The 12,438-nt window shown below is 66.3% G+C and overlaps 1 protein-coding gene across 3 annotated transcripts in view; it reads right to left on the bottom strand.

The window, feature by feature from the left end:
- Positions 1 to 274: 274 nt before the first annotated feature.
- Positions 275 to 12,438, bottom strand: part of RAI1 (retinoic acid induced 1) — an 85,298-nt gene continuing 73,134 nt past the window's right edge. For all 3 annotated transcript variants that reach the window (XM_075436037.1, XM_075436035.1, XM_075436036.1), the window contains 4 exons: positions 5,517 to 11,049; positions 3,435 to 3,528; positions 3,128 to 3,177; positions 275 to 2,280 (listed from right to left, as the gene is read on the bottom strand). In XM_075436037.1, coding sequence (XP_075292152.1) covers positions 2,266 to 2,280; positions 3,128 to 3,177; positions 3,435 to 3,528; positions 5,517 to 11,033 — 5,676 coding nt within the window. In that variant the 5' untranslated portion in view covers positions 11,034 to 11,049 and the 3' untranslated portion in view covers positions 275 to 2,265. The remainder of the gene's footprint in view (positions 2,281 to 3,127; positions 3,178 to 3,434; positions 3,529 to 5,516; positions 11,050 to 12,438) is intronic.

Raw genomic sequence — 12,438 nt, 5'->3', positions numbered from 1 at the left:
CAATCTTCAGTGTGAAGCAATATACTAATAAGAACACTAGTCTTAACATTTACAGTCTTCATATATATTATATATATGTATATGTATACATATATATACACTATATAATGAGGCAATATATAATACACACGGTTTACCATTTTACAGTCATATGTACAAGATGTCACTAAAAATAGCCAGATTTCAGGCAACACTGCCAGGGACACTGGGATTTTTTTTTTTTTGCCTTTAAATTAATTATTTTTATTCCTCCTCTTTTTTTTTTTCCCTCCCCTTTTTTTTTAAATTTTATTTTTAATGTGTGTTTTCCCCTCCCGTGTCCGAGGCAAGCTGCTGAAACGACAGACATTTTGTGGCCAGCAAACCTGGAGGGTGAGGGCTGGGTGACGCGACAGCCGGGGTGGGGGGGACACGCGGGGCGCTGGCTCTGCGGGGTCGGGGCGGGGGGGGACGGCTGGGGTCAGCGCTGTGGCCCCCACCTTCGTGGGGGGCAGCAGCTGGCGGCTCTGGTTTTTAGGATGGGATTTGGGGGTTCACCCTGGGTTGGTTATTTGCTACCCGGGGTATGGGGGGTGCAAGGCTCGGGGGGGTGTTGGGATTGGGGAGCGATGAGGAGCACCCTGCGGGGACATGGGTGCCCCCAGCTCCCCCGAGGTGCCGGGAAGGGAGGCGACCACCGAGGGAGCCAAGCGAGCCCAGCACCAAGGGCAGCAAGGGGCAAGCCAAGGCAACGTGGAGGGAGGAAGAAAATGCCTCCTCCTCCTCCTCCTCTGGCAAGGCCCCTGCTGCCGCATGGAAGCCATGTCTGGGTTGCTTGCACCCTCCCGCACCAGGCTAAAACACTGGGTTTGCACCCAGAGCCATGGGGTTCAGCACGCAGAGACTGGGGTTTGCACCCAAAGCCTTGGGGTTCAGCACCCAGAGCCGTGGGTTTGCACCCAGAGCCATGGGGTTCAGGATGCAGAGCCTTGGGTTTCAGAACCCAGGGCCTTGAGGTTCAGCAACCAGAACCTGGGGTTCAGCACCAAAAGCCCTGGGGTTCAGCAACCCCAAGCCATGGGGCTCAGCACCCAGAGCCATGGGGTTCAGGACGCAGAGCCTTGGGGTTCAGAACCCAGAGCCTTGGGGTTTGCACCCAGAGCCTTGGGGTTTGCACCCAAAGTCCTGGGGCTCAGCACCCAGAGCCTTGGGGTTCAGCACCCAGAGCCATGGGGTTCAGCACCCAGAGCCTCGGCGTTTGCACCCAAAGCCCTGGGGTTCAGCAACCCAGAGCCTTGGGGTTTAGCACCCCGAGCCTGGGGTTTTCACCCAGAGCCTTGGGGTTTTCACCCAAAGCCCTGGGGTTCAGCACCCAGAGCCTGGGTTTCAGCAGTAGCACAGGGAGCAAAGCCCGTCCCCAGCGAGAGGAGCCGCGGAGGGGGGGGCTGCCAAGGCCGAGCAGAGGGAGCAGGGTGGGTTTTGGGGGGGGGGGTCCCGGAGAGCAGGACCAGGCGTCCCCGTCCCAGCAGTGCCAGCACCCCGTGGAGTGGGAGGGTGAGGGGGTGAAACGGGCAGGGGTCCGGAGGGGTGGGAAGCCCAGTGGGCACCCAGCCAAGCGCCCCTCGGCCCGGGGCGTGGGGTCCCGGCTGCCCGGGCAGGGGCTGGCACCCCAGACCAGGCGGGGGGGGTAAGGGTGGTGGGTGGGGGACAGCCAGGAGATGGAAGAACGAAATGAAAAAAGCAGAGTGGTGTTTCAAACAGCAGGCCGTTGCTTGGCTTGTTTTTTTGTTTTGTTTTTTTTTTGTTTTTTTTTCCCCTTTTTTGTCCTTTTTTTTGTCTTTTTTTTTTGTCTTTTTTTTGCGTTTCCTTTCCTCCGCCGCACGTATTTACAGACAGACACCGTCAGGTTCGCTGAAGGCAACGTCTCAGATCAGATCAGTGTGAGATACGGAGAGCCGGGGACCCGCGGGGGGGTCCGGCGGCCCCCTAGTAAGACAACATCGCTGGGACCCCCCCCGCCCTTATACCCCCCCCGACCCCCCCTGTGGGATCCCGTTCCGTCTCCCGACGGCCAGGCCGGGTTTTGCGGGGCCCCGGGGTGGGGGGGGAAACCCGGCGCTGGCTCTGCCCGCCCGGAACGGATCCGGGGGGGGGGTGTGGGGGGATGTGGGGCGGGGGGGGGCAGCGCTGCGCCCACCTGCAGCGGGACGGCTCCCGGGACGGCCCCGCTCCGCTGCCTCCTCCGCCGGTCCCTCCTTGGCTGGGGTGGGGGGCCGGGGGGGGGGGCTACACCGGCTGCCTCTGCGGGGAGAAGGGGGGGGGGGTGTCAGCCCGGGGGTCCACTGGAGCCGGAGCCCCCCCAGCCCACCCACGAATAACCAGGCGCCCACCCGAGACGCAGCGCTCTTAGCATGGGTTCGACCATCGCCCCCCCCCCAAACTCGTCAGCGCTCAGGGAAAGGGGATAACACCCCCCCCCCCCCCCCCCCCCAACCCTGGGGGTGACCCTGGGGGTCCCAGCCGCCTGCCCCACCGTGGAGGGGTCCCGGGGGCCCTGGTGACCCTAGGGATGCGCTGCTGAGTGGGGTGACCCTGAGGGTCCCAGCCGCCTGCCCCACCGTGGAGGGGTCCCGGGGGGCCTGGTGACCCCAGGGACGTGCTACCGAGCGGGGTGACCCTGGGGGTCCCACCGCAGAGGGGTCCCGGGGAGCCTGGTGACCCCAGGGACGCGCTGCTGAGCGGGGTGACCCTGGGGGTCCCAGCCGCCTGCCCCACCGCGGAGGGGTCCCAGGGGGCCTGGTGACCCCAGGGACGCGCTACCGAGCGGGGTGACCCTGGGGGTCCCACCGCAGAGGGGTCCCGGGGAGCCTGGTGACCCCAGGGACACGCTGCTGAGCGGGGTGACCCTGGGGGTCCCAGGGAGCCTGGTGACCCCAGGGAGGCGCTGCTGAGCGGGGTGACCCTGGGGGTCCCAGGGAGCCTGGTGACCCCAGGGACACTCTGCTGAGCGGGGTGACCCTGGGGGTCCCAGGGAGCCTGGTGAACCCAGGGATGCGCTGCCAAGTGGGTTGTCCCGGGGGGGGCGAAGCCAGGCCCTCGTACCCCACCCCAGGGGGCTGCCGAGCACTGCGGGGGTCTCCGGGCTTACCTTGTGTTTGGGACATCGCAGAGAGAAGCTCTCTTCGGTTAATGAGCAACCTGCGAGGAGAGGAGAGCGTTGTCACCCGATCGGTGGGGACAGGGCGTTCCCCGCGGCCCCCCGCTGCCATCGGGACACATCTGCGTGCAGGGTCCAGCTGAGGCCGGCCAAAACTCAGGACATCAGCCGGCATTGCCGCCGCAGAGCTTCGCCAGCCACCCCAGTCTCGGGTGGGCTCAAGGGCTGCGGAGCGGCCGGCCCCGGGGTCTGGGGGTGCCAGGGGACCCCGCGCCCCCATCCCCGCGGCCGGGCTCACCTGTGTCGATGGCGCACGCGTAGTGGTAGGCGTGGGGACACCCCTTCTGGCAGCAGCCCACGGTGGCTCCCGCTTGCTGGCAGCTCGAGCACTTCTTCACACGCCCCCGGGAATCGGGAGCAGGGACGGAGAGAGATGCGGAGAGACAAGAGAGAGAGCCGCGGTCAGAGCCCGGCGCGGGAGCAAAGCACCCCGACCCCATCCTCCCGCGACGCCGTGCCTCTCGCTCCGCCGTTCACGGCCACGCACAAGATTTCAGCTGTTCATGGCCACGCACGAGGTTTCTACCCGCCGTACCGCTCTCCTGGATGGCACCGAGCCCGCAGCCACCCTCCGCGGGGCAGAGGTGAAGGGACATGACCTGGGCCGTGCCCTGGCTCAGTGGCGGAGGACCTCCCACATTCCCCATCTCCTGTCCCGTCCCCGGTGCGTGCTGCAGGGATGGGAGAGCCTCCGGCCAGCCGTGCCGTGAGCACGCATGCCTGGGAATGCATCCAGCCCCAAACCTGGTACTGGGGGGCTTGCTGGAGACCCCCTGCCCGGCCTCTGCCGGGTGGCTGTCCCCTCTCTCTCCCCGACACAAAACCCCCGAGTCCCCTCGGCAGTCTCCCAGCAGCGTCCTCCCTATTTCGCTCGCCCGCTGTGCCCGTCTTCCTCTCACTCCGGGCGAGGAGCAGGGCAGGGCTGCCCCCTCCCTCCAGCTCTCCTCGCTGCCCGTCACCGTGGCATCACGCCACGTTGCGCCCGTTTTCACCTCCCACCCTGCCTTCGCCAGGCTGCGTCCGTCCCGCTCCGAGCCACCCCCTGCGACGCACGGCTGGGCCAGGGGATGCGACTCGCCGGGCTTGGCAACATGGTCAATTACTATATATACACATATACATATATAAAAAATAATAAAATCACTATATATATATATATATAATGACAACCTCATACAATCACTAAGATTGGAAAAGACCTCTGAGATCATCAAGTCCAACCATCAACACCACCGTGACTGCTAAACCACGTCCTGAAGTGCCACATCCACGCGGGTTTTGAACCCCTCCAGGGATGGGGACTCCCCCACTGCCCTGGGCAGCCTGGCCCAACCCCTGACCACTCTTTCAGTAAAGATATGTACCCTAATATCCAATCTGAACCTCCCCTGTTGCAACCTGAGGCCGTTTCCTCTCATCTTCCCGACATAAAACCGCTTCTATGCCTAAAAGCGGGCGGGTGGGTGCTATCGGACACGTGGCAGCACGGACCTCGCGGGAAGCCAGTGGGGTTCACGGTGCCTGAGCACCCGCCCCGCTCCCCCAGCGCGACTTGTCGGGGCCAACCCTACTAATTCTCATCCTGGCCGGAGGTGCAGCCACGGGAATGGCTTCGGCTGAAGGACGCCGGCGGGTAGATGCCACCCCGGGGTGCCATGCCATGCTGTGGCTGCCAAGAAAGCTAATGGGGTCCTGGGGTGCATCAAGAGGAGTGTGGGCAGCAGGTCGAGGGAGGTTCTCCTCCCCCTCTGCTCTGCCCTGGTGAGGCCCCATCTGCAGTGCTGTGTCCAGTGCTGGGCTCCCCACTTCAAGAAAGATGAGGAGCTACTGGAGAGAGTCCAGTGCAGGGCTACGAGGATGGTGAGGGGACTGGAGCATCTCTGCTACGAGGAGAGGCCGAGGGAGCTGGGCTTGTTCAGCCTGGAGAAGAGAAGGCTGAGAGGGGACCTTAGAAATGCCTACAAATATCTGAAGGGTGGGGGTCAGGAGGACGGGGCCAGACTCTGTTCAGTGGTGCCCAGCGACAGGACAAGGGGCAACGGGCACAAACTGAAGCAGAGGAAGCTCCAGCTGAACACGAGGAAGAACTTCTTCCCTCTGAGGGTGACGGAGCCCTGGCCCAGGCTGCCCAGGGAGGCTGTGGAGTCTCCTTCTCTGGAGATATTCCAGCCCCGCCTGGACGCGGTGCTGTGCAGCCTGCTCTGGGTGACCCTGCTTGGGCAGGGGGTTGGGCTGGGTGACACACAGAGGTCCCTGCCAACCCTGCCATGCTGGGATCCTGTGATTCTGTGCCATGCTGCGCGGGCAGCCGAGCTCTTACCAGGTCAGCGGCCGCCTTGACGGCCTCCCGCAGCCCGTAGAGCTTCCCCGCCACCAGGTAAACCCCAGCGGTCCATACGGCACAGGCCTCGTGCACCCAGTGCTCCTGCGCCTCGCCCGCCGGCTCCTGCGGCGGGGGCTCGGCCTTGTGGCACTCGTGCCGCCGTGGCTTCTCGGCCGCCTCCTCGCCCTCTGTCCTCTCGTCACAGCAGTAGCAGCTCTGCAGCCGGCGGAACACTCCCCGCGGGCTGGAACGCAGCGAGCCCTGCTTGGCCGCCTCGCCGGCACCCTCCGCCCGCGTCGCCTTGCCGCCGCAGCCGCCCTCCGTCCCTCGAGGCGCCCGCTCGGCCGCGGCGGGCTGGACGGCGTCCTCGCCCGGCCCTTCCGCCCGCGCCTTCTCCTTCAGCCGCGCCTTCTTCTTGGGCAGGCAGTCCTCGGGGTAGTAGGGCCCACAGAGGTCCCCCAGGTCCTTGTAGTTGGCGGGGCTGCGGCAGAGGCAGCAGACCAGGCAGGCAGCGCTCAGCGCCTTCGACACCACCGGCCCCATGTGCATGGCGGAGGAGGCGGGGAGGGCCGCCCGCGGTCGCGGCGCCGGCCCGGATGGTCCCCGTTGGAGCCTGGCCTCCTCGCCGGGCGAGTTGACAACAGTGCAGGCGGCGGTGAAATGGCCGCGCCGCTCGACGCGGACGTACGGGGCGAAGGGGGGGGCCCGGCTGTCCGCCCGCAACCGCTTGCAGGAGACGTACTTCAGCCGGATCTCGGGCTCGGCGGGGTGCGGCAGCGGGGCTTGCTGTGCCTGCCGCCGCCGCTTGCCGCGGCTCCTGCACCGCGCCGGCACCGCCTTGGCCTTGCCGTGGGCCAGGCGCTTCCGCTGCCGCTTGGCGTAGCCGTTGTAGTTGGAGTGGTTGGCCCGCGGCTTCGGACCCCGCGCCGGCGTGGCAGTGGGGCGTCCCTCGGGGTGGCCCTCGCCGCCCGCCACCTCTTTCTCCTCGCTCTTTGGTTTCTTCCCCTCCCGCGGTGCCTCTTCCCCGCCGCCCGCACGCTCCCGGGGCAGCGCTGGGACCAGGGGTGCCTTGGCCATGCCCAGTGCCGCCGCTTTGCCCTTGCGGTTCCTCTTCTTGGGCAGGAGCCCCAGGGTCTTGGCCGCCATGGTGGAGCCGGGCTGGGCATCCATCCCATCCCGGCAGCCATCGGCGGAGAGCTTCTTCCCACCGCCCGGCTTCCCCTTCGGCGCTCGGCCGTTGGGGTTTCGGCAGAGCTGCTCGACCGCCAGCGCTGCAGGGGACTTCTGCGCTGCCGCCGGCTTGGGCAGCCGCGCGTCGCCTGGCGCCGGGGCCACCCCGCCGTGCTTCACCGCCCGCTCCCTCTCCGCGCCCGCCGGGCTCAGCGAGGTGCCGTAGGCGCCCGCCGGTTTGCAGGCGAACTTCTTCAGGTTGGGCGAGGCGATCTTCTGGACGATGGCCTCCAGCTTGAGGCCGCGGCCCTTGCGGGGAGGCAGCACTTTGGTCTTGGTGGCCTCCTGGAAGGCCGCCCGGGAGGTGATCTTGATGCAGACGTCGGGGGCCTCCTTCGGTGGGGGGAGCTTTGGGACGGCTTCGCCGGAGCTCTTGGGGGGCAGCTTGGCTTTCACCTTCTTGGCCACAGGCATCTTCTTGAAGAGGCTGGGGGGGCCCTCCGGCTTCTCCTCCTTCACGCCGCCGCTGTTGCTCCGCAGGACCAGGTTCCTCTTCTTGGCCGGGATGGGGGAGATGAAGGTGGACTTCCTCTTCAGTGAGTGCAGGGGCCGCTCCGACATCTTGCCCCCCACGCCCGGCCCCGCTTTGGGCAGCTTCATCCGGGCACCCACCTTGCCCTCCTTGTGGGGGCTGCCCGGGGCCGCCAGCTTGAAGGCTGCCGGGAGGTGGTTGTTGGAGATGAGCTTCTTGGGCGCCTTGCAGTTCTTCAGCCGGACGTCGGCCGCCCGCTTGCCCCGCCGCCTCTTGGTGTAGAAGATCTCCTGCGTCTTCGTCCGGGAGCGCAGGATCATCGACCGCTGGTCCCTCTCCCCCACTTCCACCGCGTCCCCCTCCTCCGGCGTCGGCCCCGCCACCTCCTCCGCCACCACCAAGCCGGGCACCGGGAGGGTGCCATCGCTGCTGCCTTGGACCACCTTGGGGGCCGGCCGGCTGCTGCGCTTCCTGGCTTTGAAAGCCACCCGCTGCTTCACGCCGCAGGCGGGCTTCTTCCCCAGCTTCTCCTGGTGCGCGGGGGCCTTCAGCCCCTCCAGCGGGGCCGGGGCGCGGGGCTCGGTGAGGGCGGTGAAGGAGCGGGTGCACATGCGCGCCGGCAGACCCTCGGCTGGAAACCGCGGCGTCTGGCTGTGGGCGTTCTTGCTGGCGATGTCCGCCTGGCCGTCCGGCCCGAGGCAGGCGCTGGCCACGCCGCCGGCTGCCGGCGGGTCATCGAAGGGGCTCGGCGCGGCGCTGCCGGGGCCGTCCCCCTCCGGCAGCCGGCAGTGGACCCTCTTGTTGCGGAGGCTCTTGCCCCGTGAGACGGGCTCCGTCTTCCCCAGCGCGTTTTCGGGGCCGAGTTGCTGCTTCGCTGCCATCAACGGGGTGGATTCGGCATCAGCCGCCCCCGGATGGGACGTCTCCCCTCCGCCGCTCTCCTCCTCGGGCTGGATGTGGGGCAGGGAGGACTTGAACCAGCTCTTCACCTTGGTCTCCGTGCCCACGGCGGGGCCCAGCAGGATGACGGACTGGCCGGAGAGGCGCCCGGTGGGAGCTGAGCTCTCCTTCTCCACCGCGCTGACGGTCTCCTCGGCAGACACGGGCACCTCGCTGGAGGACAGCACGGCGGGCATCTCCGGGGGCTTGGGCGGCGAGGCGTCGTACGTCACCGACTTCTGCTCCGAGCCGGCCAGCTCACAGAGCGAGGAGTACTCCTCCGCCTCCAGGTCTGACTCCTTCAGCTCTGGCGAGGAGATGATGGGGATCTCGCTGAAGTCCCCGGCCGAGCAGCAGTGCCGGGTGTCCTGCAGCCACCTCTCGCTGTCCGCCTTTGCAGCTTCGTCGTAGGTCAGCGTCTCCTCCTCCTCCTCCATCACCTGCTGGCCGAAGTCCCGGGCAGGCTCGCTCTTGGCCGGCTGCTCGCCGTCGCACAGATCCAAGCCGCAGGCATTTTTTTTCTCCTTGCAGGAGCCCACCAATTTGCTGGGGAACAAGCCCTTGGGGAGGTCGGCGGCTTGCAGCTCCTTCCACCGCAGGCACGCCTCGCCCAGGCTCTCCTCCGGCCACTCGAAGTGCTCCATGGCGTTCTCGGACCCCACCGAGTTGGCGGTGGTGTTCGAGTAGCAGCTGTAGCCGGGGGCTCCCGCGCTCGACGTCGCCGCTGGGACGCTGGGCTTGGAGTTGAAGGCCAGCGGGGCAGCGTCCTTCAGCGCGTCCTTGGTCTCGGCGGCCGTGAACTCCACCTGGGGACCCTCATACACCTCCTCACCGAAGTCCTTCCCCGTGCCGGCCCCCGAAGCCTTGTCCAGCTTGAGGGGCTCGGTGAGCGTGCTGGAGTCACCCTGGCTGGGCCAGGCGCCCTTCACCATGGAGTCCAGGCAGGGCCGGTGGTTCTCCAGCTGGAAGGGGGACTTGGTGGCCTCCTTGCTCAGCATGGGGGAGTTGGCCCAGGCTTTGTCCGCCTTCTCGCTGATGGCGTCCTGCAGGACGATGATCTCGGAAGCCAGCTCCTCCTGGGACAGGGCGCTGAGGAGCAGCCGGGGACAGTCCCGTTCGTTGGTCACATACTTGGTGAAGGTCTCCAGCGGCAGGCTGGCGTGGATGCTCTGGAAGGAGTCGTCTGATTTGGTGGACATGTCGTCCGGGGAGGTCACGGAGCAGGTGGACACCGACTCGGGCTTCGCCTTGGAGTTGCTGTTGACGCGGGCAGGGCTGCGGTTCTGGTTGCAGTACAGGAAACTCCTCTCCAGCTGGTCCTCCGACCCGCTGAGATAGTCGGCGTCCTGCGTCTCGGCGTGGACGGACTGGGGGGTGCTCAGCGGGTCGGACAAGGGGGTCCCCACCTGCTCCGCCGAGTAGGTGCTGCTCTCGGGGCTGCAGTGCTGCCCCTTGAGCTGCTCGGGCGTCCTCGCTGGGGTCTTGATGCCCTTCTTCTGGGGCACAGCCGCTTTGGAGAGCAGCAGCTGCTGGACGGTGTTGGAGATGTTCTCCACCTGGGAGGTGAGGGCCGTCAGGCTCTGCAGGCTCAGGTCCGACAGCAGGTTTTCGGGCAGCTTCTCCTTCTGGAGGTTTTTACAGTTCCCAGATTGAGCGTCGGGGCTCGTCCCGTCGGTGGGAGAAGGGTTCAGAAGTGGCATGAAATGGCTGTGGTCGGCAATGCCGGCCGGGAAGGTGCCCGTGCTCAGCGGCTGCTGGCTGTACTGGAAGTTCTCCAGGTTGGGCATCAGCGGGGAGGGAGTGGAGCTGTAGGACGGGGACCTGCCGACGGAGCGAGCCGGCGAGTGGCTGGCGCTGGGGCTGAAGGTCTGGTAGTACTGCTCCGGCGTCCGGACGGGCGGCGCGTCGCCCTGGCAGTAGGTCTGGCCCGGCTGGTTGTAATGTTGGTACTTGGCCAGGTTTTGGTAGTGGAGGGTCTCCGGGGCGTGATGCCGACCCTGCAATGGCTGCGGTGGCTGTGGGGGCTGCGGCGGCGGCGGCTGCGGCGGCGGCGGCTGCGGGGGTTGCGGCGGCGGCTGCGGCGGCTGCTCGTAGCCGATGCGGTTGGGCTGGTAGCCGTGCAGGTTGGGCACGCGGGGGCCGGGGGCCAGGCTGGCGGCGCTGCCGAGGGGCCGCTCCAGCGGCGGCTGCCCCGAGGGTGCCGTGCAGCTCTTGTAGGAGTGCGCCGGCTGGCTGCCCGCCGGCACCGAGGAGTAGGTGGAGGAGGCGGGGAAGGACTGCGAGTGCTGCCCGAAGTGGGGGCTCTGCGAGAAGGGCATGGGCGAGGAGACGTCGTTGGGCAGCTTCTGCCGCTGCAGCTTGGGGTAGGGGAGCGCGGGCGGCTGCTGCGGCTGCGGCTGCTGCTGAAAGTGAGTCCGGAAGGGCAGCGAGGCGGCCGCCGGCTCGTGGTACGGCCGCCCGCCCGCCAACGCCACCGTCTTCTTCATCAGGCTGTCCTCATACTTGGCCACGCCGCCGGGCAGCGCCTGCGGCTGCCCGCCCCACGCCTGCAGGCTCTCGTCCCCCGAATAACGGGCCGGGTAGGGGCTGTTCTCCTGCACGGCGTAATTGGAAAAGGCCGGCCTGCCTTGCAGCTGCTGCCCGCCTAATTGCTTGGTTCCCCGGTGGTATTTCTCCACGGCGCTGTTCTCGTAGCCCGAGTACGGCAGCTGCTGCTGACTGTAGTACTCCTTCGCCACCAGCCTCTGCCGCTCGCAGTTCGGCCCTGCCTGACTTTGATGCCTGTAATTCTCCAGGCGTGATGTGTCTTGTGAAGTCGGCTGGTAGCTCTGCTGGTTGCCATGGAAACCACACCTTTCTCGAAAGGACTGCATGGCGCGGGCTCGTTATCTGCGAAGAGAGAGAGGCGAGAATTCAAATGAAGCATCGCCGCCGCCGCGGCGGGCCGGGGAGCGTGGCCGCGCGCGGAGAGGGGCCGCGTCGCGTGCGCCGCGGGGGCATCGCCTCGCCCGCCGCGCCCGTCGCCCCGCCGGCACGCTGGAGCGTGGCGCCTGGCAGCGCATCGCCTCGCAGCGCCGGGCATCGCCCCGCAGAGCGTTGCTGGGCATCGTGTCGCCCCGCAGCGCACCGTGTCGCAGCACCCTGCATCGCCTTACGTCGCCCTGCATCACATCGCCCTGCATCGCATCACCTGGCACTGCATTCCCCTGCATCACATCGCCCTGCATCGCATCGCCTTGGCCTGCATTTCCCTGCACCCTACTGCATTGCATCGCATCGCATTTCTTCACCCTGCGTCGCATCGCCCTGCATCACCTTACGTCGCCCTGCATCGCATCGCCCTGCACTGCACCTCCCTGCGTGTCCCTGCATTGCATCACCTGACTTCACCCTGCATCGCATCGCCTTGCACTGCATCTCCCTTCATCGCATCGCCCTGCATCACACCACCTTGGACTGCATTTCCCTGCACCCTACTGCATTGCATTGCATTTCTTCACCCTGCGTCGCATCGCCCTGCATCACCTTACGTCGCCCTGCGTCGCATCGCCCTGCATCGCATTGCCTTGCACTGCATCTCCCTGCATCGCATCACCCTGCACTGCATCTCCCTGTATCGCATCGCCCTGCATCGCATCGCCTTGCACTGCATCTCCCTGAACTGCATCGCCCTGCATCGCATCACCCTGCTTTGCATCTCCCTGCATTCCCCTGCATTGCATTGCCCTGCATCACACCACCTTGCACTGCATTTCCCTGCATCCTACTGCGTTGCATCACATTTCTTCACCCTGCATTGCATCGCCCTGCATCGCCTTGCATTGCATCACCCTGTATCACACCGCCTTGCACTGCATCCCCCTGCATCGCACCGCCCTGCATTGCATCCCATCGCCCTGCATCGCATCTCCTTGCGTTGCCCTGCATCGCATCACCCTGCATCAGGTCATTTTGCATTGCATCACCCTGCGTCACATCACCTTGCATCGCATTGCCCTGCATCGCATCATCTCACACCGCCCTGCATCACATCATCTCACGCTGCCCTGCATCGCGTCACACCGCGCTGCATCGCCTCGCCTTGCATCGCGCTGCATTGCCCTAGATCGCGGCAGCTGGCTTGGCATCACCTCGCATCGCCCCGCATCGCCTCGTGTCGCCCCACATCACATCACTTGGCTTTGCATCGCCTCACCCTGCATCGCCCCGCGTCACCCCCTAACCACCTCTCCTCGCCTCGCCCCACGCTGCATCGCCCGCGGTGCCCACGCGCAGGGG

The sequence above is a fragment of the Opisthocomus hoazin genome, chromosome 15, assembly GCF_030867145.1.
Source record: "Opisthocomus hoazin isolate bOpiHoa1 chromosome 15, bOpiHoa1.hap1, whole genome shotgun sequence".
NCBI classification, from domain to species: Eukaryota; Metazoa; Chordata; class Aves; order Opisthocomiformes; family Opisthocomidae; genus Opisthocomus; species Opisthocomus hoazin.
This window is presented reverse-complemented; position numbering and strand designations above follow the sequence as displayed.